This window comes from Papaver somniferum, chromosome 10 (genome assembly GCF_003573695.1).
Source record: "Papaver somniferum cultivar HN1 chromosome 10, ASM357369v1, whole genome shotgun sequence".
Lineage (NCBI taxonomy): Eukaryota > Viridiplantae > Streptophyta > Magnoliopsida > Ranunculales > Papaveraceae > Papaver > Papaver somniferum.
Genome location: NC_039367.1, coordinates 96,399,149 through 96,422,915, shown reverse-complemented (window position 1 = coordinate 96,422,915; position 23,767 = coordinate 96,399,149). Strand labels below are relative to the sequence as shown.

General features: G+C 36.1%; 1 protein-coding gene across 3 annotated transcripts; it reads right to left on the bottom strand.

Annotated features, from left to right (window-relative positions):
• Window positions 1-18,834: 18,834 nt before the first annotated feature.
• On the bottom strand, window positions 18,835-23,563 carry LOC113319390 (glutamate receptor 2.7-like). 3 transcript variants are annotated; one of them, XM_026567649.1, is made up of 6 exons: window positions 23,082-23,563; window positions 20,800-22,145; window positions 20,361-20,679; window positions 20,118-20,277; window positions 19,871-20,030; window positions 18,835-19,712 (listed from the first exon to the last, which is right to left on the bottom strand). In XM_026567649.1, the coding sequence occupies exons 1-6, from the start codon at window positions 23,374-23,376 to the stop codon at window positions 19,005-19,007; spliced, it is 2,988 nt and encodes a 995-aa protein (XP_026423434.1). In that variant the 5' UTR covers window positions 23,377-23,563; the 3' UTR covers window positions 18,835-19,004. The 3 variants fall into 3 exon arrangements, with proteins under 3 accessions (XP_026423434.1, XP_026423435.1, XP_026423433.1); XM_026567650.1 differs by having other exon boundaries at window positions 19,871-20,277; window positions 23,082-23,202; window positions 23,379-23,563; XM_026567648.1 differs by having other exon boundaries at window positions 19,871-20,277.
• Between the last annotated feature and the right edge of the window lie 204 nt (window positions 23,564-23,767).

The following is a 23,767-nucleotide window of genomic DNA, read 5'->3' as shown; positions in this document are numbered from 1 at the left end:
CCATGGTCGAATCCACGACTGGTCCCATGGAATGGCAATAACAATTGTTCTGATTCTATGATCGAATCCACACTTGATCTCATAGAATAGCAATAACTATATTATCTCATTACTCCGATTTCATGATCGAATCCACAACTGGTCTCATAAATGGTAATAGATAAATCTTAATTACTCTGATTCTATGGTCGAATCTACGATCCCATGGAATGGTAATGCTCACTTTATTATTCTGAATTCGTAGTCGAATCCTCAGCTGATCCTATGAATTAATAATAAACATCTTATTACTCAGTTTTGTGAATTATTCTCCACTGAATTCCACAATTAGTAATAAATAATCAACAACCGGGCGTCTGAGCTACCTCTAAGTAAGCCCCGATTCAAATGGTGAAGGTGTATTCAACGATACACTAACAGTCACCGCACGAACGAGTATTTCAAAAATACAACGAAACGATGAACCTATGCAAAATAGAGAAGAAAATAATAAATAATTAAAAATATTGACCAGGGTGCTGGGAGCACGGACACACGACCAACCGACCGTGTCGTGGTCAATCCCACGCCAGTTTTATATTTTTAATGCATTTTTATTATTTTCCATGATTTGATGAAAATTCTCTCATTTTATCAAATCTCCTTCGTCTCGAGGAAACTCCTCGGTTTCATGGTACTTCCATAAATCCATAAAAAAAATAATAAATTAAGGAAAGGAGTGTGGGGCGTGACCATTGGCCAACCGGCCATGCCTTGGTCCCAACCGGCCCCACACCCACGGTTCCTTATTTTTATTATATTATTATTTCTCTAATTTCATGAAAAAACTCCTTGATTTCATGGTATTTTTGCACAAATCATCAAATAATAATGAAATAAAATAAATTATAAAAACTTGTGAGACCGGACCTTGGCCGGCCGGCCATTCCCTAGCCGGTCCCACACGCCCCTTTGTTTTATTATTTTATTATTAGTTTTCCTTGATGTCATAGTATTTCTCTCAAATTAGGAAAAATTCCCTCAATTCATCAAAAATACATAAAAATTACGGAAACTCGTGGGACCGGGCCCAAGCCGGCCGGCCATGCCTCCCACGGTCCCATGCGCCCTTGTTTTTATTATTTTAATATTTTTTGCTTCCTTGAACTCATGAAAACTCCTTCAATTCATGGAAACTCCCTAAATTCATCAAATTTCTCAAAATTCATGAATTTTTCATAAAATCATCAAAATATTAGGAAAAGGCACTAAGGGAGCGTGGTCACGACCGGACGACCATGCCTTGACCACGGCGGTGCCACGCCTCCTCATTCCTTATTTATAATTATTTTTCATCATCTCATGGTGTTTTCCTCAGTTTCTCGAATGGATGCTCAATCCCACGTCAGAAAATATCAAAATTCTCAGGACTGAGATGCGGACGCCTTGGGGAGACGAGAACGCTATCTTGACCGACCAAGATTGGCTCTTTGGCTCACGGAAGCCGGTCTCATCAATTTTCACAGTTTTGACCTAATTTGCACAATTACTCGTATTAGGTACAAAACTCTTCCAAACACTTTGGATTTTCATGAAGTGATCGTCAGGCGGTCACGTGACAACCCAGGGCCGTTTTCATGACTCCATGGCCGGTCCCTCGCCTCGTCATAATTAATTAGTTTTTCTCACCTAAGGCTCATACGAGCATTTTTGAATAAATGATTAAGCCAGCATTTAATCATTCTTCCACCAACAAATCGTCAACTCTTCAGGAGTTCTTCGTATTTGCTCACGTGAGCATACGGACACTACATGGTTGATCCACGGTCTCATGTAGTCGCTCCCTCCTTCGTCCCATGGTTAAACTTCTGACGAACCATGAATTGATCATCAATTGATCAAATTATGGTTTCTGAATCCAAGGATCATCATTCCAGATTCCAACCTTAATAATTTTACGACGGCCTCATGGTCATTAATTTTATTAATTATGCTCGGTTCAACGACCAGTATTCTAATTAATATTTTTGGTACGCTGCCAATAATCCATCAGATGAGCAACACATGCTCAGACGATCAAATATTCAACAATTTATCACATGAGCAACACTTGCTCAGATGAAAAATATTTTCTCAAACCAAGGAATATTGGTTCAACAATCAATATTCAGCGATCCATCGAATGAGAAACACTTGCTCACTTCATGGTAAGAATTATACCTCTGTCTCATGGCATGTTCAATTCATGAGTTTCAGAACATCATGTTCGACACTCAGCAACTACATGGACTCATCGTCCCATCAAACCACGAAGTCATCAATTGACTAACAAACCACGAGACGTCAATCGTGTCACTTGGGGGGATATCACTTCGGGTTTTGGTCTGGCGGTCTACGTCACGTGTGATGGAATGTGAGCAAGTCGTGCAATCAGTTGAAGGAATTCACGAGGTAGTGGGTGGAAAATCGACCAAGTCTCCACACGTTGAGCAACTGGTTTCAAACACGAACTCCACTTCCCCACTCCTTGATTCCATCAACTGTCACACTTCATGGAATCATGGTGTCTACAATTCCAGCAATATAAATAAGTCTCTGAATCATGATTGAATCATCATCATCAGTATCATCAATCTCACGTATCATCTACAACACGAGATCATCAACTCTTCAATTGAGCAACTACTTTCGATTGAGCAATTTCAATCACTCAGAGCTTATCGTATTCGGAATTCACACACCCACAATCTTTGATTACCATTGATTTCACACATTTCTCAGCTTCCCTCCTACAGATCAACCCATCCTCTCTTGTGACCGAATTTACTATGGAAAGGTCATTGTCTTGATTTATGCCAGAGTACTACAGATTGATCTCTCGAATCTGCACCCCCTTTGCAGCGGTGCATCTGTGTAAGGTTTAACATTTCGCTCGGTTCGAGGAGTCTCCTCCGTACGATCGTCTCCTCAATTCCTTAAAAACTAGAAAATCGTTTTTCCCCATCTACAACGTGATACGATCAGAGCAATTTAGAATAAATATCTATTTCTATTTCTAAACAACACCAGTCAGAAGGATAAGCATAAAGTGCAGGATGCAATTATTCCTTGACTTCCCACCACCACCACCAGCGCATCAAATCCACCAGAGTAATTGGGATCATTATCAAGGCGCATGCAGCAAAACAAGCCCTCCCACAGATCCGACGGTTCAACCATTCCGAAGAGTGACCGGAGGTGACTCCAAGCTCAGAGTGCGAACCACAACCAAGAAGATCCTTCCAACAGAATCGGTGGATAGCCCTTTCCGAAGAGTGATCCTTCCAGCGAGCTCGACAAACAACTCTTTATGAATAGCGACTTGAAAACTGAACATGGCATTGAGTAACTGAGAGGAAATACCGTCATGCTTAAAAGACAGAGGCATATCTACTGGAGGTCCCCGATCATGGTGAAAACTCGATATAGAACTCTTGGAAAATCCAGATCTGAAGGAGAAAAGAAATATCAAAATAAGAAACGAAACTACATCAAAACCCCAAAGACAACAAGAAAAACACAAAATATGAAGAACCGAGGAAAGAGATTACCGAGGAAACAATACAACAACAATAGGGAGAAACATTCCAAACTACCATGAAAGTCAAGAAATCAATGAGAGGAGAAGAAGTCAGAATGAACGTGAGAAGAATGAGAAAAAACACCCTCTCTTCCCATGGGTATTTATTCAGAGAGCAATGAAGACACATCACCAGAAGTCGAGGAGACTAGAAACACGTGCAATAAAACGCGGAAAATACGAAGATGCGTTGAACAGAGACAAAACAGATACAGAGCATTGATTAGGGATTCTCGCATCATTCCTCTTAGATAATAATAACACGAGAAGAGGCAAAATGTAGGGGAGAAATATCACACAGATATAAATCACAACCTCTCCCTGACTAAGACAATCATTAACCCGACGAAGAGAGAAGTTAGGCGAAGAGTAATTACGCGATGAGAAGAAAGAAACACGAAGAACAACCACACGACAAGCATAACACAACATCTGTCAGGAAGAGTACAAAATAGCAACGCGAGAGACAACAACATCTCTCTAAAGTCTGGCGAATAAGACAGATTGAACAGATATCAGCTAGCAAATATTTTGCACGTGAAACCAGTTGTCTTCTATTAGGATATTTACATATATAAGGATTAAAATAAGGAAGAGAGAGGCAGGTTGAGAGAGAATTCAGTCAAGTAGTAAGGATAATTTCAATTATAGAAGAAGAGAAAGACATCTTTAGGGTTTTATCCTACTTGTTATTTCCATTGTTATGAGCTTGAATCCTTTTGATACTTTGTAAGAACTTCATATCTTTCGTAGAAAAGCTTACTTGAAGATCATATCTAGTGTCTAGAAGTGTATAATATCATTAACGTTTAAGTTTTACTCCATTACTTAGACTTAGTGTTCTTATCATTTCATGGGGTGTAGTTGTGGGATTTTCCGCAACTACACGACATTCGGTAATCACAACTTATATGGAGATCACATTAGGTCGCAATTGACCCATTCCAAATCACAGTATCCATCAAGTCATCTGACAATCCCTACTAATCAAATCCAAAATTCAAAACGATACAAACAAGAGAACCGAAAGGCGGCTAACCAAGAAAAAAAAATCACGGAGCTCGGTAAAAGGAACCCTAAGCAGAAATTGTTTCTTCATTAGTGGCGAGATCGCAGAAGTTTCTAGGATCATTCTCTTCTAGTCTATGAAAATGCAGTCTTGACGGTAACACTGTGCTTCAGAACGTACCTTCTAATATCCAGGTTTTCCCATACAGTTCGAGTCTCGGCGGCTCCCGTTACAATACCTTCAACCACATAAACACACTTCCTCGTGTCCTGGATAATCTCCTTGCAGGTACTTCCAAATCAAACTTTACTTTGGCAAGAAACTCTGCAGATCAGCGTCTTTTTTGATGGAAAGAGATACAATTCTATTACCTTGTCCTTCACTCCAATACATAGATCTATCATGTCCAATCATATTGTTTCTTTGTTGTAAGCATTTTGGCATAATAATACCCCGAGCACAAAAAAATTTATAAGAACTACATTTATATATATTAGAAGAGTATATTTCGATATTGATTTCTTTTTCTTCTTTTTGACAAATTATACTATACGAGTCACTTTTTAATCGATTCCAAACGAATCACAAATCAAACCCGAAAATAAAATACTCTAAGATCAAGTGGCTTTGTAACAAAACCAATTTCTTCAAAACAAGATTAGATACATAGTATCTAGTATGTCAACTGTTGAACATAAAACTAAACCATCGTTTGAAGCTGTTCAAATATATAACTTATACTATATTTATTTGGGAAGAAACAAAATATAAATAAAAATATATCAGATATGAGGAATTTTAATTAAATATTTGTTAATGAAGTGTGACCTAATTGTTTATGGAGCAATTATTATCAAGAATAATCGATGTCTATGGATTAAAATTATTGATTTTCATCCAAGTAGTAATGAAGATTGGATTTGAAAGAATTGAATACAATGGTTTAAAACTGAACTGCATCGGAAGATTAATCTCCAGCTAATACGAAGGAAAATCTCAAAGATAACATCAATATTTTCTATTACTATCATGGTTTCTTCCCCATAACTTTCTCCATTGCTATTATTTTCGAAATCCTCTCATGTTTATCTATAGTTTAAATATCAAAGTTTCAGCAATCAAAACAAGGGTTACGAGATATCATGTTTTCACGCATGTATCTCTTTTACTTTGGAGTTAGTTGCTGGGAGGTATAGGTACTACATGCTCCCACTATAATGGAAATAATACATATATTTTATCTTGTATAAATGACATTTTTTTATTCCTGTCAAAATAAAACATTTTCATAAATAGTTAATAATTAGTTATTACCTAATTACTAAATTATCCCTGAATCATATAATAACAATAATACATATACTGTGTCTTTCGTTAGTTTTATCAAAAGATAGATCTTTATTTACTCTATAGAAACTAGGAAGATCAATTTAATATTGTGTTTTTCTTCATAAAGATTATAGTAGTACCTAAGGCATTTTTACACAGGATTCTCTTCGTATCTCATGGTACATTAAAAGTCTGCAAGTGCAACATGTTTTCTATAAAACGATAAAGCACTAGTTATTCCATAACATTCTTATATATGGAACTCTAAGAATTCTCAAAAATTTGCTTGAATTTGTATGCTGAGTATACAGCCGGATCTTACTCCGCAAGTTCTACGAGGTTTCAGATTGGAATTGGCAATGCTGATATGGGTGTAACAAAGCGTCCCCCCTACTGATCTCAACCGTTGAAATTGGGGTAGCGGGCCTCTGCCTCAACCCAAGTTGCATCTTTTGTTGGAAGACCCACCCACTTGACAAGCCACCTAGTCACTGGTCTAGTTTCCAAATTGACAAACCAAAAGGAAAAGAAGTATGTTGGATCAAATCAAATCTCTGCAATATTCAAGAGATTAAAGAAATTTGTGTTGTAGGTCCTTGAGCCCATGAATGTGCGGCTCATATAGGTGTCATTAGGGTTTACCTCATAGCCTATATATAGAGGCTTAAACATATGTAACATGTAACTTATATCTAATAAATACGAGTTCTCCTTCTTCTGTTCTTTCATATTTTATTCCTACTTTAACACATTATCAAGCACGACTCCACCAACTATTGCAATTTGTTTTTCTTCATTCAAGATTGGTCATGGATATTTATTGAAGATTAGTGTAGTTCTGGTCCTATTTTTGTTATCATCATGTATGCGTTATCAGGTATTTCTTTTGAAAAAATAATTTTCATTTTCGTAATATGATGTAATCTTTAAATTCTGATTTTAGTGGAACTTTATTCGTTCAGAAAACCCTAACTATAACAACGTCGAAAAACCTAAGTGTTTTAGAATTTAAACCGTTGGATTATTCTGTAATTTTTATAAGTTGTATATATTATTTTCACTGAGATTCTGTAAAAATTTCATAAAGATCCAACCACGGAAAGTACTCCAAAGTACATGATATTTCCTGCTGTGTCCATATAAAAGTTAATTGGAATAGTCATACGGCGTCATGAATATCTTTTTATCTAGCCGTTGGATGTCTTTTAAATTTTTATTATGTTTGTTGAAACATTATGATGAATGTATTGTATAAATTTCATCATCAGAAGACATGTCTACAATTGGTTTCCGATCACTAGAATTGGATGATAAAATTTCCAATTTTAGGGTTAACAATATGATAATATTTTCAAGTTTATTATCAATGGGCTTTAGAACTTCATATGTAATAGACCATATATGTGAATTTTTGTTAACCATGACCTAGTAAAACCAATGGAACGGGCTTTGACCAATCCCTTGATCGGGTTTTGGTTAAACCAACTCGGTTAAAATTTGACCTTTTGGACTCAGAAGTACTTGAGCGTCATTAAAGAGCCTCTGATACAGAAGTCAATTATATCTACAAGGGATATAATTCCATCATGAAATGTATTTACTAAGCATGAGACAGAGATGTACTTCTGACTCATTTGAATGAGAGATGGACACTTGGTATAAACATTTATTGAGTATGGTACAAGCGATGGAATGCATGTATCATATAGTAGCATCCAACTATAAGATATATAGAGAGTTTAAGGAAAAAAAACTCACTATATATTAAAAGAAGGTCATACCCCCGATGCTCAACTTCAGTGGAAATAAGAAACTTGTCCAGTTAATACACTTACCTTTTGATAGGTTTATTAATTATCTCTATTCGACTGAATTTTGTATGATTTGATCCTGGATTATTGATTGTATGGTAGTTTAATAAACATTTTTTTAGAATCTAATTGCGAAGAAAAGTATACCATTTCCATGAGTTACAAATACTCTAAAGCACTTGAGATATACTCAAAAGTACTTGAGTTAAAAAAGATCATTCGTACATTATGATGAAAAGTATATCATCTTCATGAACTGCAACACTCTGAAGTAAATTATATAAGTTTTATTTTGTTACGTAATAAGGCCACACCACTTATTACACGAAGCTCTTAAGGAACTATATTAAACTGCTTGTTGAATTGTTTCCTTATATAATACCATGCGATGATTGGATCATCACAAGTAATAGCCGAGTGAAGAAATGATCAATATTTGTTGCCTAATTGGTATAAAGATTAAAATTTACATGAGATCTGTAAGAACCAAGATCTAATCACACTTTGTTAAGTTTCTAAGAAGTCTGTGCAAACGGTTATTGTATGAAAATTAACTGTGAGAATGAGAATGCATCTATAAATTACCTCTAATGGATGTGAAACGAATCACTTTTTTAGATAAAATAATGATGTAATTAGTCTAGTGAACGGTAAATCACTAATACTTGGATAATTGAATCCATATCGTCACCGACAATGTAATGTTGGGAATTGACTCATTCAGGTTTTGACATGACCATAAAGATACTTTGGTTGTGATATGATGTTCAGTTTTGAAATAACTCAAATGGACATCCTTTTATTTGAGTGAAAAAGAAAATGGGAATTAAAAAGTTTGAAAGAATGCAAAGTGACGACATCTCTCACAATCAACTCTTTTTAAAGTACTAGAAACACCACTTCCCCTCCCATTATGATTTTAATGTAATAAAGCATGTAACTCATTTTACAAAGTAATTCTTTAGTAAAAATGATTGAGACCATCCTAATATGCAAATGGTAAACATCCCATTCTTCCAGAAGAAACAAGGTAATATTTGTGAACATATCCATGCAAAATGCGGACCATTCAAGTGATTTATGGATCTGGTGGATGATTCAAAGTGTTGAATTATTTATTGATCACATGAAATAATGCATTTTTGAAACAATCTTATACAATTAAAGGACGCACCAACCTTTTCAATGCTAGATATTTACATCAAAAGGACTTGATGAATATTGCATGTTTAATAGGATCTCTGTAGAACATCCTAACCCCATGGTCTCGCAGAGGCTACCGTCAAAGGTTACAGATGGTGTCTAACGATAGGTTATGCGTAACAACCTTCCTATAAATGCTTGGGGGATATGAAATATTACACGCATATTCAACTATTCGTTTTAGAATCCACAATTAGTCAACCTTTTGTACGTACTAGCTGGTAACTGGGTATAAGCCTGAAATTTGTATTCTTACGCATTTTTGGTTGTGCTATATATGTGCCATTGCGACTCCACATCGTATTATAATGGGTCATCAAAACGATTAAGTAGTTATGCTGGATATGAATTCCCAATATTTATCCGCATTTGAAACCTTTAACGGGCAATCTCTTATCCGCTATATTTACGGATCGTCACTTTAATGACACAGTCTTCCCGTCGCTATGAGGAGATAAGAGAAGAATTTCCTAAGGAAACGATAGGAATAGTCGTGGTGTGTTCTCATTCAGTCTTATATTGATTCTTGTACTCCACGAATGTAAATGTGAAGTGAAAAGAATTATCGATTTAAGAAAGTGTACTGATATCGACAACGTGACAAGATCACATATACCAGCTGCAAAAGTGCCTGCAAGATTAGAAATCCTAAGTATGGGGTACACCATAAACTAAGGTGTTTCAACTACACTTGGTAGAAGTGTAGTTAAGGCCGTAGCTCCATAAAGGAAGATGAAGAGACCGCCAGGTTCGATCAATGGTCACCTAGAAAGGAAGTAGATGAGTAAGGCACAATAATGTGATTGTAGAAGTGGTAAATAAGATTCGTTCAACTCAGACTTGTGGAGACTCGATTTCAGACTTAATAATAGAAAAATATATAGAAAATATTGTCACAATATCGAGAAAGACTGGGACTTAGGATTCCACCAAACTTCATAATCAATTGGTTCATAAAATGATTCATAATAATTCTAGCTCTTTGATAGACTCTATATCTTTGCCAAAAGTAGATTCTTAAATGATTGACTGTAAATCATAAGCATGATGCATCAAAAGTACCTAGACCAAGCATAGACCATCAGACAAAATCACAATCAATTAAGGAAAATCATAAATCGATTAAAACAAGTGCAAAAGTCATAAAGAATCAAATATAATTACCAATCAATTGTGAAACATGGCTTCTTCCATCGTCTCAGTGTTGGGTTTTAGCTCCTCATGTTGGAAACACGCTCAAAATAATAATCCATAGTTCAAAAAGGTGTTTTATTGAAGATGAGGTATAAAGCAGTGTGTTTGTAACAGTTATAATTGTTACATAACCCACTATTGCAGAGAACCCTACAGAACTGTTGCGAACTCAAAATAATTGTTGGAAGAATTGTTACAAAGCTATTGAGTTTGAAAGTATAGGTCACGGTTTCTGCGACTTTATATTTCTGCGGTTTGCACTGTTCTTCTTCTTCTTCCCTAGAACAGCAGCAAGCTTCTCTGCAGCTTCACCTGCAGCTACCCAATCACCTTCGTTCGGTCCCCCAACTCCCGATACCCTTCTCTGACCTATCCCAACTCCTTATATACTCAACAGTTCCCCAAATCACTCGAGTTAATCTCCATTTTCTTCACCCACAATCCACGGGATATTTTTCTTCTTTTCCACGGAAAATAACTCTCTGGGATAACCTCTTACCTTGTTGTCCGTCCGTCTGTTGCTGTAGATATCTCTCTCATTGATATAGTAAATCTGCAAAGAGATATTTTCCTTCATGTCGGTCACGTATCTTCCATAATAAAGATAGAATATTTCCGAATATGTCTTCCCTGTTTTGATGAGACGAGTATGGAAACTTGAATATTTTCGACTAAACACACGTAGTTAATCTTGTTTTGAATTAATCAAATCATTCCATAGAGAAAGTCCGACCATATCTCCTCTTTGTTGCACGCAATTTCCCAAAATAAAAGCCAACAAAATACCCGATAAACCCTCTTCTCTCTGTGTTGTTTATAACCGTTGATTTTCGATTCTACACCCATTACCTCGCCTGTTTTGTCATAACAGGATCATACCAATTCATTACCATGAAGATATCAACGAGATTGTCGACCAAAATCCAGCACATGCAATACGCAGATGAGCAACTCTTTTGAACGCGACATTTCCCGCCAATTTCAATTCTCACGTAAAGAAGGTGAAGTCCCCCTAACAGAAAAGGGGGTGAAATAGCAGTTGGTGGTGAATAGTGATATGGGTGCCCCTTAGTAATTAGGTTACCCCTTATCCAAACTGAGGGTCTGAATAGTAATTTTCTCACACGAGCGCAAATATCACTTTTCGAGCTATTTTTCGGGAAAGAGCTTATTTCTCCAAAAACACCTACAAAAATATAAAATAACCAAATTAATACAAAATCGAGCACAATCAATATATACAATTGAGATCAAAATAGACACATAAATGCGTCTATCAAATACCCCCAAACTTATTATTATCTAGTCCTCGAGCGAATCAAAAATAGAAAATAAAATCCTAACTCACTGTCGCAGGCATCGTCGGTTGCATTTAGCGTATGCAACAAGCCTTTAAACCCCTAGGTGGCCCTAGTGGCCGAGTTATAGTCTCGGGAGGGCTTATAAGAGATATACCCACAAAACCTTTACTCCTGACTCTAGCTATCTACACAGAACCTTGGAAGGCACTAAAGAATCTCCTTGGTTGGCATACTTATTGACTACAGGAGGAAGTACCCTGATGAAAAATTCCAATTGTTGTACACGAGTTTGCACTCAAGCATACTAAAATTCATATAAAGTGACAAAGCTCTACTCAGATAGTTTCTGGACATCATAACCGGAGTCAACCAATCACATGGATAGATTAAGAAGATGGATGTAGAGAAAAACGTAGATGATGTTGACTAACGTGAACCTATCCTAATGGACTGAGATACTGGTCTGGACTAATATCAACACACTGGCATATACAAGGGAACCAGTGGTCGATAATCCTAACTCTAGGTCAACTCAGCTGACATATACAAGGGTACCAGTGGTCGACTTTATTGTATTTATTCCGGTTGGTCTGGTGGTCTGGTCTCATTCTTCTTATCTTTTTTTTTCATCTCAGTCACTCTATTTCACCCTAGAAATGGTAAAAAAACAAAAAGAAGTGATCAAGATTCTTTCGATGTTTCCATCACGAGATATGGCGAAACTACCATGTTTTTTTTTCTAACACCTGAGATCTGTGCTTTTATGAATAGACTCTTCTAGATGTTTCCATCTAATCAGATTGGTTCCTCAACTCCTACAACCAAAATGCTTCCATCCACTTAGATTGGTTAGTGCTATCCTTAATAAACATAAATTTCTAGGCTCTGGAGTTTATTAATGCAACTAAAGAGTTTCTCCCATACCCCCAAACTTAAATTTAACATTGTCCTCAATGTTCTAAAGATAAAATTAAAAGCATGAACAAGGAGAAACTGTTACCATTTGAAGCAAAAGAGTTAAGGAAAGATATTACCGTGTTGCATGAATATTGGGTTACCTCCCAAGAAGTGCTAAGTTTAACGTCTTCAGCCAGACTAAGAAAGGATTAGTCACCTTATAAAATCATAAAGCAGTAGCCGAAATATCTGTGGGTCATCAAAACCAAATAGAGCTATCACAAGTAAAAGGAATTTGCAACAAGCCGAGAAAATGAACAAATAAAGCACACCCTTGTCTAGTTTCCTGTTTAAGACAACTATATCTAGTTGTGGTTCAGGTTCAGGCTCTATGACAGGGTCTAGATAAAATATTTTTATGTGTTGAACCTCCTCATAAATAAGATCCGAAATATCAGGTTCTAAGGTCTGGAAAAATCTAGAAGCACATAATAATAACCTGAATAACTGAGGATCCTTTAAGTCAATGAGATTTGACTTACACAGCTGACCAAAATGAGAGTGGTGGTCTTCCTTAAACAAATGTGTCGACCCTAATCTCCTAAAGTAATTAGGTTTAGTCTCAAAACTTAACAATTGACACATCTGAAACTTATACGTTCCTACAATTGGTCGAAAAATATTTGGTGGGAAAACAAAGTCAATTTGGGTATCATATCCTGGGAAAACCACATCAACCAGAGGATGGGTTTCTAACAACTGAACTTCCTTATGGACATCACTAGGTTCAGGAAAACGTGTATGAAGATAATCTTGTAAAATGGTTGAGGCACATATGTCAAGTCCCAAGTGAGGGACCTTTCTAAGAGTTAAAGCACATAGAGAATGATAATCACCCCCAAACTTAGAGTTTTCTGTGTCTCTAGGAAGACTAGTCACGACTTCCCTAATTTCAAGGTCATTAGATTCCTGAAAATGGTCAATTGATTTTTCTAAGTATGGTTCATCCTCACTCATCTCTACGAGTTCATTTTCTTTGTCTAAGACTAATGTTTCTAAATCACTAGACTCTAAAATAGTATTCTCAGAATAAACTCGTTCCTTTAAACCATCGTTGGCTTCGTAATCATAAGGAAATACTACATCGTCTAAAACGGGAGCATCTCTAATCAAATCCTCGTCCTTTTGAATAGGTGAATAGTCATTAAAATTATCGGGATTTGAACCAGAAATAACACTATCATTATAAAGTTCATTTGGAGTACTAAATTCCTGATCACTAATGTCGACTTCCTCATCAACACTATCCTTATCATAATCATCACTATAATAACATGAAAATGGTTGAACCTCATCTAAGCATGCAGTGTTACCAATTTTAACCTCGTCATTATGCAAATAAGTATCCTCATTTTCAAGGGTATTGTTGGAAGCACTAAGATTATTTCGAGCAGTACTGTTCTGGGCCTCTAACAAAAGCTTTTGAATCAACTCACATGACTTGCTTATGGTATCGTGACTCAACTCACATGACTTCCTTATGATATTGTGTATATAAGGTTCACTCATAGGTGCATTTTTTTTATTCATTTCTAACACAAACCTATTTGTATTCTCAGTTAATTGTTTGAGAGACTCTTCTATAGGAAGAACAAGTTCAGAAGGATCATAATAGGGACTAGTTTTCAACATTTTCATTATATTGTCCAAAGACGAGGAACTAGAACTATAATACTCTGTATTATCTTGCTCGTATGATCGGTGCATGTGTGGATAGTAATTAGGCTCACCATGGTATGAGCCATAAGTTTGATGTTCCCAACCACTATTCACACTACGGTCAAAGTAATGTCCATTTGATAATCAGTCGGATATTTGTTGTATTGGCTATCATAATACCAGTTCGACATACTTTTGCAGGGGTGTGAGTTGTCACACAAAATAAAACCCACTGACAGGGGATTCATGGGTGGATAGAGTCTTACCTCCCGTACCAGACGGGCGATGAACCGTTGATGTCGACTCAGGCCACCGACTCCGATGTCAGTGTACGAACTCGAGGAGCCGAGACAGTATCGTAACTGTCGTCCTTCCCTGCAAACAGTTTATATATAATTTTTAACCCTTCCTTAGGGTTTAAAAAAATAATGTCCAAGTCCAAAAAGTCCAAAAATAAAAATGTCCAAAAAGGAAAAGAAAAATTACAAAAATAACACCCTAATTACAGTTTCTAAATATAAAACAAAATAACTATATACAAAATCTTCTTCTTCACTCCTTTCGGATTCCTCTTTTCTTTCCTGCTTTAGCGATGCTTTCCTTTTATAACACTTTTTCTTCCCTTGTAGCTTCGCCCCAAATCTGAAAAGAATCGAAAAATACCAAAACGCGTAAAAAAGAACAAAAAATAATAAAAATAAACCTAAAAAAATCTAAATACAAGTCCGCGTCGGCGGCGCCAAAAATTAATGTGATTTTTTATGTTGTTGTAGATAGTGGTAAAAGGTTGTCGTTCACTCAGACTTGTGAAGATTTGTTTTAGACTTAAATTAAAATAAAAACTCAAATAAAATCGGTTTCAAGATTGTAGAGAAAACAGAGACTCAGGATTCCACCATTAACCAATTATCAGTGATCAATCTAATCAATATTCATTCAATTCTTTTCATTTTAAAGTGATTCTAATATGCTGCAAAGATAGATTTTCAAAGTAACAATTGTATATCCGAAGCATAGAACATCAAGAACCCTAGGCTAAGCATGCTCTATCAAAATAAATCACAACTGCTCAATTATTAATCCTTAAAACTATTTTTATTCAAGGCACAAAATCATATAAGTAATTGCAAAAACAATTAAAAATAGAAATTACCACATAATAATTGGAAAAACAGCTTCTTCCGTCGTCCCAGTGTTGGGGTTTAGCTCCTCATGTTGGAAACACGCTCAAAATAATAATTCATAGTTCAAAAAGGTGTTTTATTGAAGATAAGGTATAAAGCAGTGTGTTTGTAACAGTTATAATTGTTACAGAACCCACTGTTACAGAGAACCCTAAAGAACTCTTGTGAACTCAAAATAATTGTTGGAAAAATTGTTACAAAGCTATTGAGTTTGAAAGTATAGGTCACGGATTCTGCGACTTTATATTTCTGCGGTTTGCACTGTTCTTCTTCTTCTTCCCTAGAACAGCAGCAAGCTTCTCTGCAGCTTCACCTGCAGCTACCCAATCACCTTCGTTCGGTCCCCCAACTCCCGATACCCTTCTCTGACCTATCCCAACTCCTTATATACTCAACAGTTCCCCAAATCACTCGAGTTAATCTCCGTTTTCTTCACCCACAATCCACGGGATATTTTTCTTCTTTTCCACGGAAAATAACTCTCTGGCATAACTTCTTACCTTGATGTCCGTCGGTCTGTTGCTGTAGATATCTCTCTCATTGATATAGTAAATCTGCAAAGAGATATTTTCCTTCATATCGGTCACGTATCTTCCATAATTAAGATAGAATATTTCCGAATATGTCTTCCCTGTATTGATGAGACGAGTATGGAAACTTGAATATTTTCGATTAAACACACGTAGCTAATCTTGTTTTGAATTAATCAAATCATTCCCTAGAGAAAGTCCGACCATATCTCCTCTTTGTTGCACACAATTTCCCGAAATAAAAGCCAACAAAATACCCGATAAACCCTCTTCTCTCTGTGTTGTTTCTAACCGTTGATTCCAATTCTACACCCATTACCTCACCGGTTTTGTTATAACAAGATCATACCAATTCATTACCATGAAGATATCAACGAGATTGTCGACCAAAATCCAACACAGGCAATACGCAGATGAGAAGCTCTTTTGAACGCGACAATTCCCGCCAATTTCAATTCTCACGTAAAGAAGGTGAAAATAGCAGTTGGTGGTGAATAGTGATCTGGGTGCCCCTTAATAATTAGGTTACCCCTTATCCAAACTGAGGTTCCGAATAGTAATTTTCTCACACGAGCGCAAATATCACTTTTCGAGCCATTTTTCGGGAAAGAGCTTATTTCTCCAAAAACACATACAAAAACATAAAATAACCAAATTAATACAAAATCGAGCACTATCAATATATGCAATTGAGATCAAAATAGACACATAAATGTGTCTATCACACAACCTAATTTGTATCATTAATGAAATCATCTCATTTGATTGTCTCTGACTATGTCCATGAATCAATACTAGAGGACGCTCCGAAGTTTAATGATTCCAGAGAACAATGAAATCCTAAAGGATTATGAGAACACACACACGAGTCAATGGAAAGATCGTGCGAGCATATTAATGATTATTTTTATATATAGTTGCTCAAGGAAATAAATCACGATGAGATCGAACCATGCTTCTTATTGTTTAAGTATCAACAAAGAGCATATTTGGCCTACACAATACCGGTAGAATTTGATTCTTTGACAAATACATAGGTATCTGCTGTGGTAGTGCTATCCAACCTAGCGTAAAGCCTGTGGACATACATGATTATTTGTCACAAACGGCAGTGAGAATAATGAAGTCGTAAAGTATAAAGACTCGCCTTGTGGCGCGAGGTTTCTCACAACGGCCTGGAATTATTTACTCTCTTGTAATGAACGTTATAGCGTTCTGTTACTTAGTTGTCTTGGTAGTTTCAAAAGGACTTGAAATGCAACATTTTTATGTGGTTATTACTTATCTCTGTAATTAAGAGACCAGGGAGTATGTTTTCAATTAGATTGGAATGTTCACTTATGAATTGAAACAATCAGGTGGATTTGGCACACCTGTCTAATTGACTATTTGATTGGTAAGGGATAAACAAGTAAAGTATTTTTCCCTGCATACTCACGAAGAAAATTCCTGATTTGGAATTGTAGATATCAAAGTCGATGGTATAGACATGGTATCACTGTTAATGCAATAAGAGATTGTATAAGCTACTTTAAATTCGAATTTGAGATAAAAATATGGCAAAAGCTCGGTCTGACACCGAACTTGTGGTATATTATTCCACCAGTTTGCATATGTCCAAAGTTGTCAGGAAATTTAACAAGGACATGCATCCTTCTAGCACTCCCATTATTAGTTGAGGTACAAATGTAAGTAAATGACCATTTCGTCTAAAGGAAGATGGAGAACATGTGTTGGAGATGAAATTCCCATATCTAAATGCAATAAACGCATTGTTGTACTTAGCATAATGTACTTAACCAAATATTTCATCCTCAGTGAACTTGTTAATTAGCTAGATATAGCTTAGCGCCGACACAATGTATTTGGAATGGTATAATGAATGTAACCATATACTTAAAAGGAACCATTGACATGAGTTTATTTATCCCTACAAAGACATAAAGAGGACTGTTAATGGAAGTGCAACCCTAAATTTGTTGATTATAAAGGAATAATAATCTCTTCTCCCATGAAAGTAATCAAGGGGAGACATGATTGACTTAATTACTAAGTTATTTCAATATTCACTTTTGGAAAGTATATGACTAAAGGAACTGTCTGGAAACTCCTATGAATGGAATCATGGGGAGATGCCGACATCAGGGGGAGGATCCAAGGATATGATGTCGGCATATTTAACTCCTAAATGTGAAGTTGTGTTGTACTCTTTTTCCCTTCGATCGAGATTAGTTTTCCCCACAGGGTTTTTGTTACTAGGAAAGGTTTTTTTAGCGAGACAACCATAACTACACCAATTACATGATAAATAATGAAGACCTGAAGATTGCATATATATATAATTGATTGAAAATATCATCAAAGAAACGTAACTCGATAGTTTTTCAAGTGAGACCACTTCCAGAACCAGCATAACAAAGCAAGGAGGCACAAGTCAACTAGTAGTATTGATACTACTATTGCGTATCAATATTGGGTGTTTATCAATATTATGTATGGGTAATCAACAAAGGCATACTTTCAGACTTATCGCATTGTACTCTTTTTCCTTCCTCAAAGTTCTATCCCACCGGGTCCTCCCTTGTCAAGGTTTTAACGAGGAAACATATGCGAGTTCAGCTTTGTTCTAAGTTTTCTTGATATTGTACTCTTTTTCCTTAGTTAGGATTTTGTCCCCCTAAATTCTCATGGCGAGGTTTTAATGACGCAATAGACTTAGATAGGATGACCGAAGAACTACGTTTGAAGGTGAAGCACTACATATGAAGCATTAATATTGGACGCACAAGGGAAAGTGTTGTAAGGCCTTAAGCCCATGTAGCGGTCCATGTAGGTGTAACTAGGGTTTACCTCATAGCCTATATATAGAGGCTTAAATCTATGTAACATGTAACTTACCTCTAATCAATAAGAGTTCTCCTTCTTACGTTCTTTCGTATTATATTCCTCCTTCAACAATTTGATTTTTGTTATTCTATTTTATTTTTTTGAAGCAAAAGCTCAAGTGATTTTTCTTTTATCAAAGGAGTGAAAGACTAAAAGTTAATATAATAGTATTATTTGTATGAATAATGTAAAATATTATATTGTATATCTAAAATTAATAAGTTAACAAGCATGATCAACATAAACAATTCAAAGAATTAAAATTAAATTTCATGATATACTGATAGCTTTCCATCAAAAAAAAAAAAGAGATATACTGATAGCTATAAAATCTAGTTTTTAATTATTGTTCCTCAAATTCCCTATGACCTTGTAAATCAACGTCATGTGTCATTAAATGTTGTAAAGCTGAGGTTCTAACGTCTGACACAGAATCACTATCTCGTGGTGTAGAATTTTCAAAATCTGTATCACTTTCTGATGTTGCTGTAAAATATCCAATATCATAGTCAGCGTTTAATGTTGTAGAGTTTCTTCTAGCTGTATTGAAGTTGCCATTCTGCGGGGTAACAATTCCGAAACTTGCTATTGATGGAGAATTGTCAATCCTTGGAGGTGAATCTCCAGTATCTACAGTTTCTGCTGCATGCTGATCTCCATTGACGATGACTTTATTTTGCTCGTTGCATGCAGGATTGCATTCGAAATATGTGATCATGCGATTCTCGTCATATTCGTAGAACTTTTTAAGCAAATCGATGATTTTATCCCTAATTGTAGAATTTGAATCATTCAAGATATCTCTGTTTTCGCGTAAGAAAACAATTAAGAACACAATTATAGAAAATGCTGCACAAAGTCCTGTAATGAGGAAAAGGACCCAAAAACTACTAAGAGTAAGACTATTTGATGAAGCGAAGGCGTCCTTGTTAGAACATGATATTTTGCTCTTGAACGAAGCTTGTTTAAGCTTTTGCGTTTTACCTTCTTCTCTTATGCTCAAGATTTTTCTTGAGATATCAGGAGCTAAGGGAGAACCTTTTGGGAAAACCTGGGAACAAAAAGAGTTCATGTAAGTTCCAAACTATAAATTCCAGGCCATGATTAATGGCATTAGGTGCATGCTGACGAATTTTGACACTTTGCCAGTGTACTACAATGTTGATAAATTAATAGGAACAAGAGACGCATATGAGAATAGATACTTACAAAACCAAGTCCATCATTTTGATGGATTTCTCCAACCATCATGTATTTATCACAGTATGTTGCAAGGAGGAGTTCAATGTATGGGAGCTCCTCGAAAGCAGCATCAATACCACCTTTAATTGTTCCTTTCGAGAAGGCTTCATCAAATTCTTCAGGAGACCTGTAGATTTTCAGATTGGACTCAGCAAAACCCTTCTGCTTTAACATTCCAAACACAAACGAACCTTCCTGATAACCCACATTGTACCCATATTTGATCAGTTCATTAATATTACTGTAGGTTGGATCGGATCGTTGAACTGTTAACATGGATGTTAAATTTGCTGTATAACTTTGTGTGAGAATTAGCACAACAAAAAACCAAATTCCAATTACAAATCTGCCCAAAGTGCTTAGCACTCTCTCCTCTGCAAGATAAGGAAGTGTAGAAACTATTAGAGGTGTATACCTACACGTCCATGTATCTAGCTAGGAAAAGTGAAGTAATTACTCTGAGCGAAGACAAGCGTCGAGAAGGAGAAAGAAAGCATGGTGCCCCACTGATACAAAGGATGAGGCCCTCCTCTGAACTCCCTGTTCACTCTGTGTTCGAGAATCCAAATTACAACGCCAATGATTAAAAAGAAAGCCCCAGTTGTTACCCAGAGCTTCCACTCCAACGGCTTGAGGAATATCCAAGTATCCTTGCTCATATCTTTTTTCACCCGCACAACCATTGATACCCCTCCTTCGGCATAGGGTAACGTAAAATCCACGATCTCTGATCGATTGGCTGTGATAGTAACATCTCCAACAACGGCATCAAATTTCTGTTAAGATTACCAGTATACATTGCAACAAAACAATTATATTAATTTCTAAGTAAGATAACTTCACCACAATACTTGGAAAACATGGGTGTATTTGGATTCTGTATTTGCAGAACTAACCTGAACAGTCACTTGGTACACAAGATCATCGTAACTTCCAGCTTTGCCATCGTTATTCTGAAAAGGAATGAGATCATAGAGAACAGCATATCGCAACTTATCTAATGCAGCATCAAACACATCTATGCAATAACCAGTGACTTTATATCCCGAATAACTGTCAGAATTTTTTTCTACCTTCACAAATTCATTGAAACCCTTTTTTACCGGAACTCCAATTCTTAACTTTTTATGATTTGTTGGAATTTCCCAACCTTTAGGAATGTTCGTAGTATCTCCAGGCCATATGATAGGGCGTAAGTTGTCTTTGTTTGATGTCAAGTATGTGCTTTTGGCAGTCTCAACTAAGCTTATATCCTTTATGATTCCATTTGAATGTGTCCAAATTCCAACTTCTCTTGCCCCAGTTCCAACGACATTGAGTATTTGAAAGGTTTTGGATTGCAGTTGTCTATCGACGAGATGAAAGTCCCCACTTAGGCCTTTAAATTTCATATTGGAAATTCCTTGCAAAAGTTCAGGACCTATTTGAGAAACACCTAGTTTTGCAACATCGCTTGAGTTTAAAGAGGCTGTGGTTCCCTTACTGAATCGAACATTGGCGCTTTTAAGTTTCTCAACTGCTCTTGCCAGTGCCCAAACTGTATCATATGCCCATATACCTAAAATATCCAAATTCCTTTCAACATCTGGGTTCTCTTTCTGAAACTTTCTTTTCCATTTCACCCCAAATGAGCTAAGCTCTTTGGACATAGCAATATATGGCCTTACAGCTACTACTCCTTGCATTGAATCAATAACCGAAGAATTGAACGAACTCAAATGAGAGCCTAAGCCTTCCGTAACAATCCAAGAGTACCCTTCGCTCATCATACCAATTTGTTTAGCTTTCTCGAAAATACGTAATCCTAGTGGTGAGACCATGTGCACAATGAATACCCTTGTTTGCATTGTTCTTAAATTGTGAAGTTCTTGGACAATTCGATCGTCGGAAGCTGAATTGGGGAATACACTCCTATAAGGAACTCTAGTATTGATATTTTGAAGCGCATCAACTAAATATGGAACAATACCATGTCCATATTCGGTGTCTTCATAAAGAGGTACAACTGTTCTCCATCCAAAAGCCTTCACAATGGCAGCAATGGCATTTACTTGAGATGAATCTTCTAGTGATGTACGAATGAAATAAGGATTTTGAGAAAGAGAAATAGAAGGACTTGTTGCACTGAAAGAAATAATCGGAACTTGAGATCGGCTTCCAAGAAGAACCATATGAATAGCTTGTGCTGATGACATGGGACCTATGATCGCTTGGACTTCAACATTTTTTATCAAATCTATAGCTGTCATATGCAAGCGATAAAAATTAATAAGCATTAGTTATCATATGCATCAAGCCAAAATTAAAAAGAAAATACTGTATTAATTAGGTGCTTGGCGTCTATACCAATTGAATTGAAAGCATCTTGCTTCACAAATTTTTTTTTTTTTTTGAAAGTTTCTTATATTAGCACCTACGATGCTAAAATAAAGAGCATTATATGAGATGTTAAAATAAAGAGCTAGAAGAAGAATCGTGCTACTACGTACGCTCTCGAGGGCATAACAATACAACAAGATTCACAACCATATGTGCATCTCTATGATAATATATCAGAAGACTTAAAGGTGCATGCTCATGAACTCCGTATTAATTAGGTTATATAAATTTTGTATATATATATGGAACTCTAAGAGCAATCCAGCCGAACAATAAAATATAGAAATATGGAAATGCGGACTAGTAAAGTATTCCGGGTGGTAAACGGCATCTTCACCCACCCGTTCTTCACTTCATGAGAATTGTCAGAGACAGCCTATTAATTTTTAACTCTACAATATATCTAATGTTGTATTCTCTCGGTTCATTTTTAATAGGTTGGTTTTGTTTTTAAAGAAAATTAAGAGAATTAATTACTGAAATTGGTCCTCATGACACTTATCAATAAAAGAAGTGAAGTGAAATGGTCCTCATGACACTTGTCAGCAAAAGAAATAAAATGAAATGGTCCACATGACACTTGTCGTCAAAAGAAGTTAAGAGAAAAGTGGTCCCACAAAACTAAAGTAACGTTTGACTTTCTCAATTAGGAAACCAGCCTATTTTTTTGTAACATTTATTTTAGAAAACAAGACTATTAAAAAGGAACGGAGACAATATTATCTACGTAGCTTGAGAAACAGAAAATTAAGGAAGAGGCATTCATAATTATCTACGGAGCTAGGGAAAGTGAGTTTACTTGCAGAGGAAGCATCGAGAACATCTCTGTTAGAATCCCTTACATGGAGAACCAACCTTCTCTTACGAGGAGTAGTTGCATAAAAGTCGGAGAGAGCCATGTTCATGGAAGTCAACCACACCTTTGACACAGACATGTTCAGATCAAGAACCACACCAACTTTAAACTCCTCAACTACTACTTGTTTTGTATTTTGACCCATTACCACTAATTCATGATCTCCTCCTATAAAATGAATAACAAAGAAGAACAAGAATAGTTGATGATAATAATTATGAATAATTAGTTCCTTCATACCTCCCCTTCTATCAGCAAAAATCACAATAGTACTCAGAATCTCTGTAATATCTTCGATCACCGATTCACAGATAATTTCATCGATTGCGGAAGTACAGACGCTATCTCAAAACAAATAGATGGAGGATAACTTTAATTTAGACTTGAGATTTTCCACTTCTTGTCGACGATGATGTATGTTTCGACTCGTTATACTTTTATAGAAGGATAATAAATATCAGTGTCTCGTACTTTGGACGCGTTTATATATTGGCTAGGTGAACACTCAAATGGTAAGTTAGAGTATTTGGGTTGACATCTTCAAACTCATATAATTAGTGGTTAGGTGAGGTAATGAAGATTCGAAAATGCATGAATAATAATTTGGGTTGACATCTTCAATCCCGTAA

Excerpts from the sequence above, each read along its gene's own strand:
- LOC113319390 (XM_026567648.1), bottom strand. The coding sequence starts at position 23,376 with ATGAAGGAACTAATTATTCATAATTATTATCATCAACTATTCTTGTTC. Across the intron at positions 22,146-23,081 it reads TCTCGATGCTTCCTCTGCAA|CTATAGATTTGATAAAAAAT; the intron begins GTAAACTCACTT and ends TGCATATGACAG. Across the intron at positions 20,278-20,360 it reads GACGCTTGTCTTCGCTCAGA|AGGAGAGAGTGCTAAGCACT; the intron begins GTAATTACTTCA and ends CTTATCTTGCAG.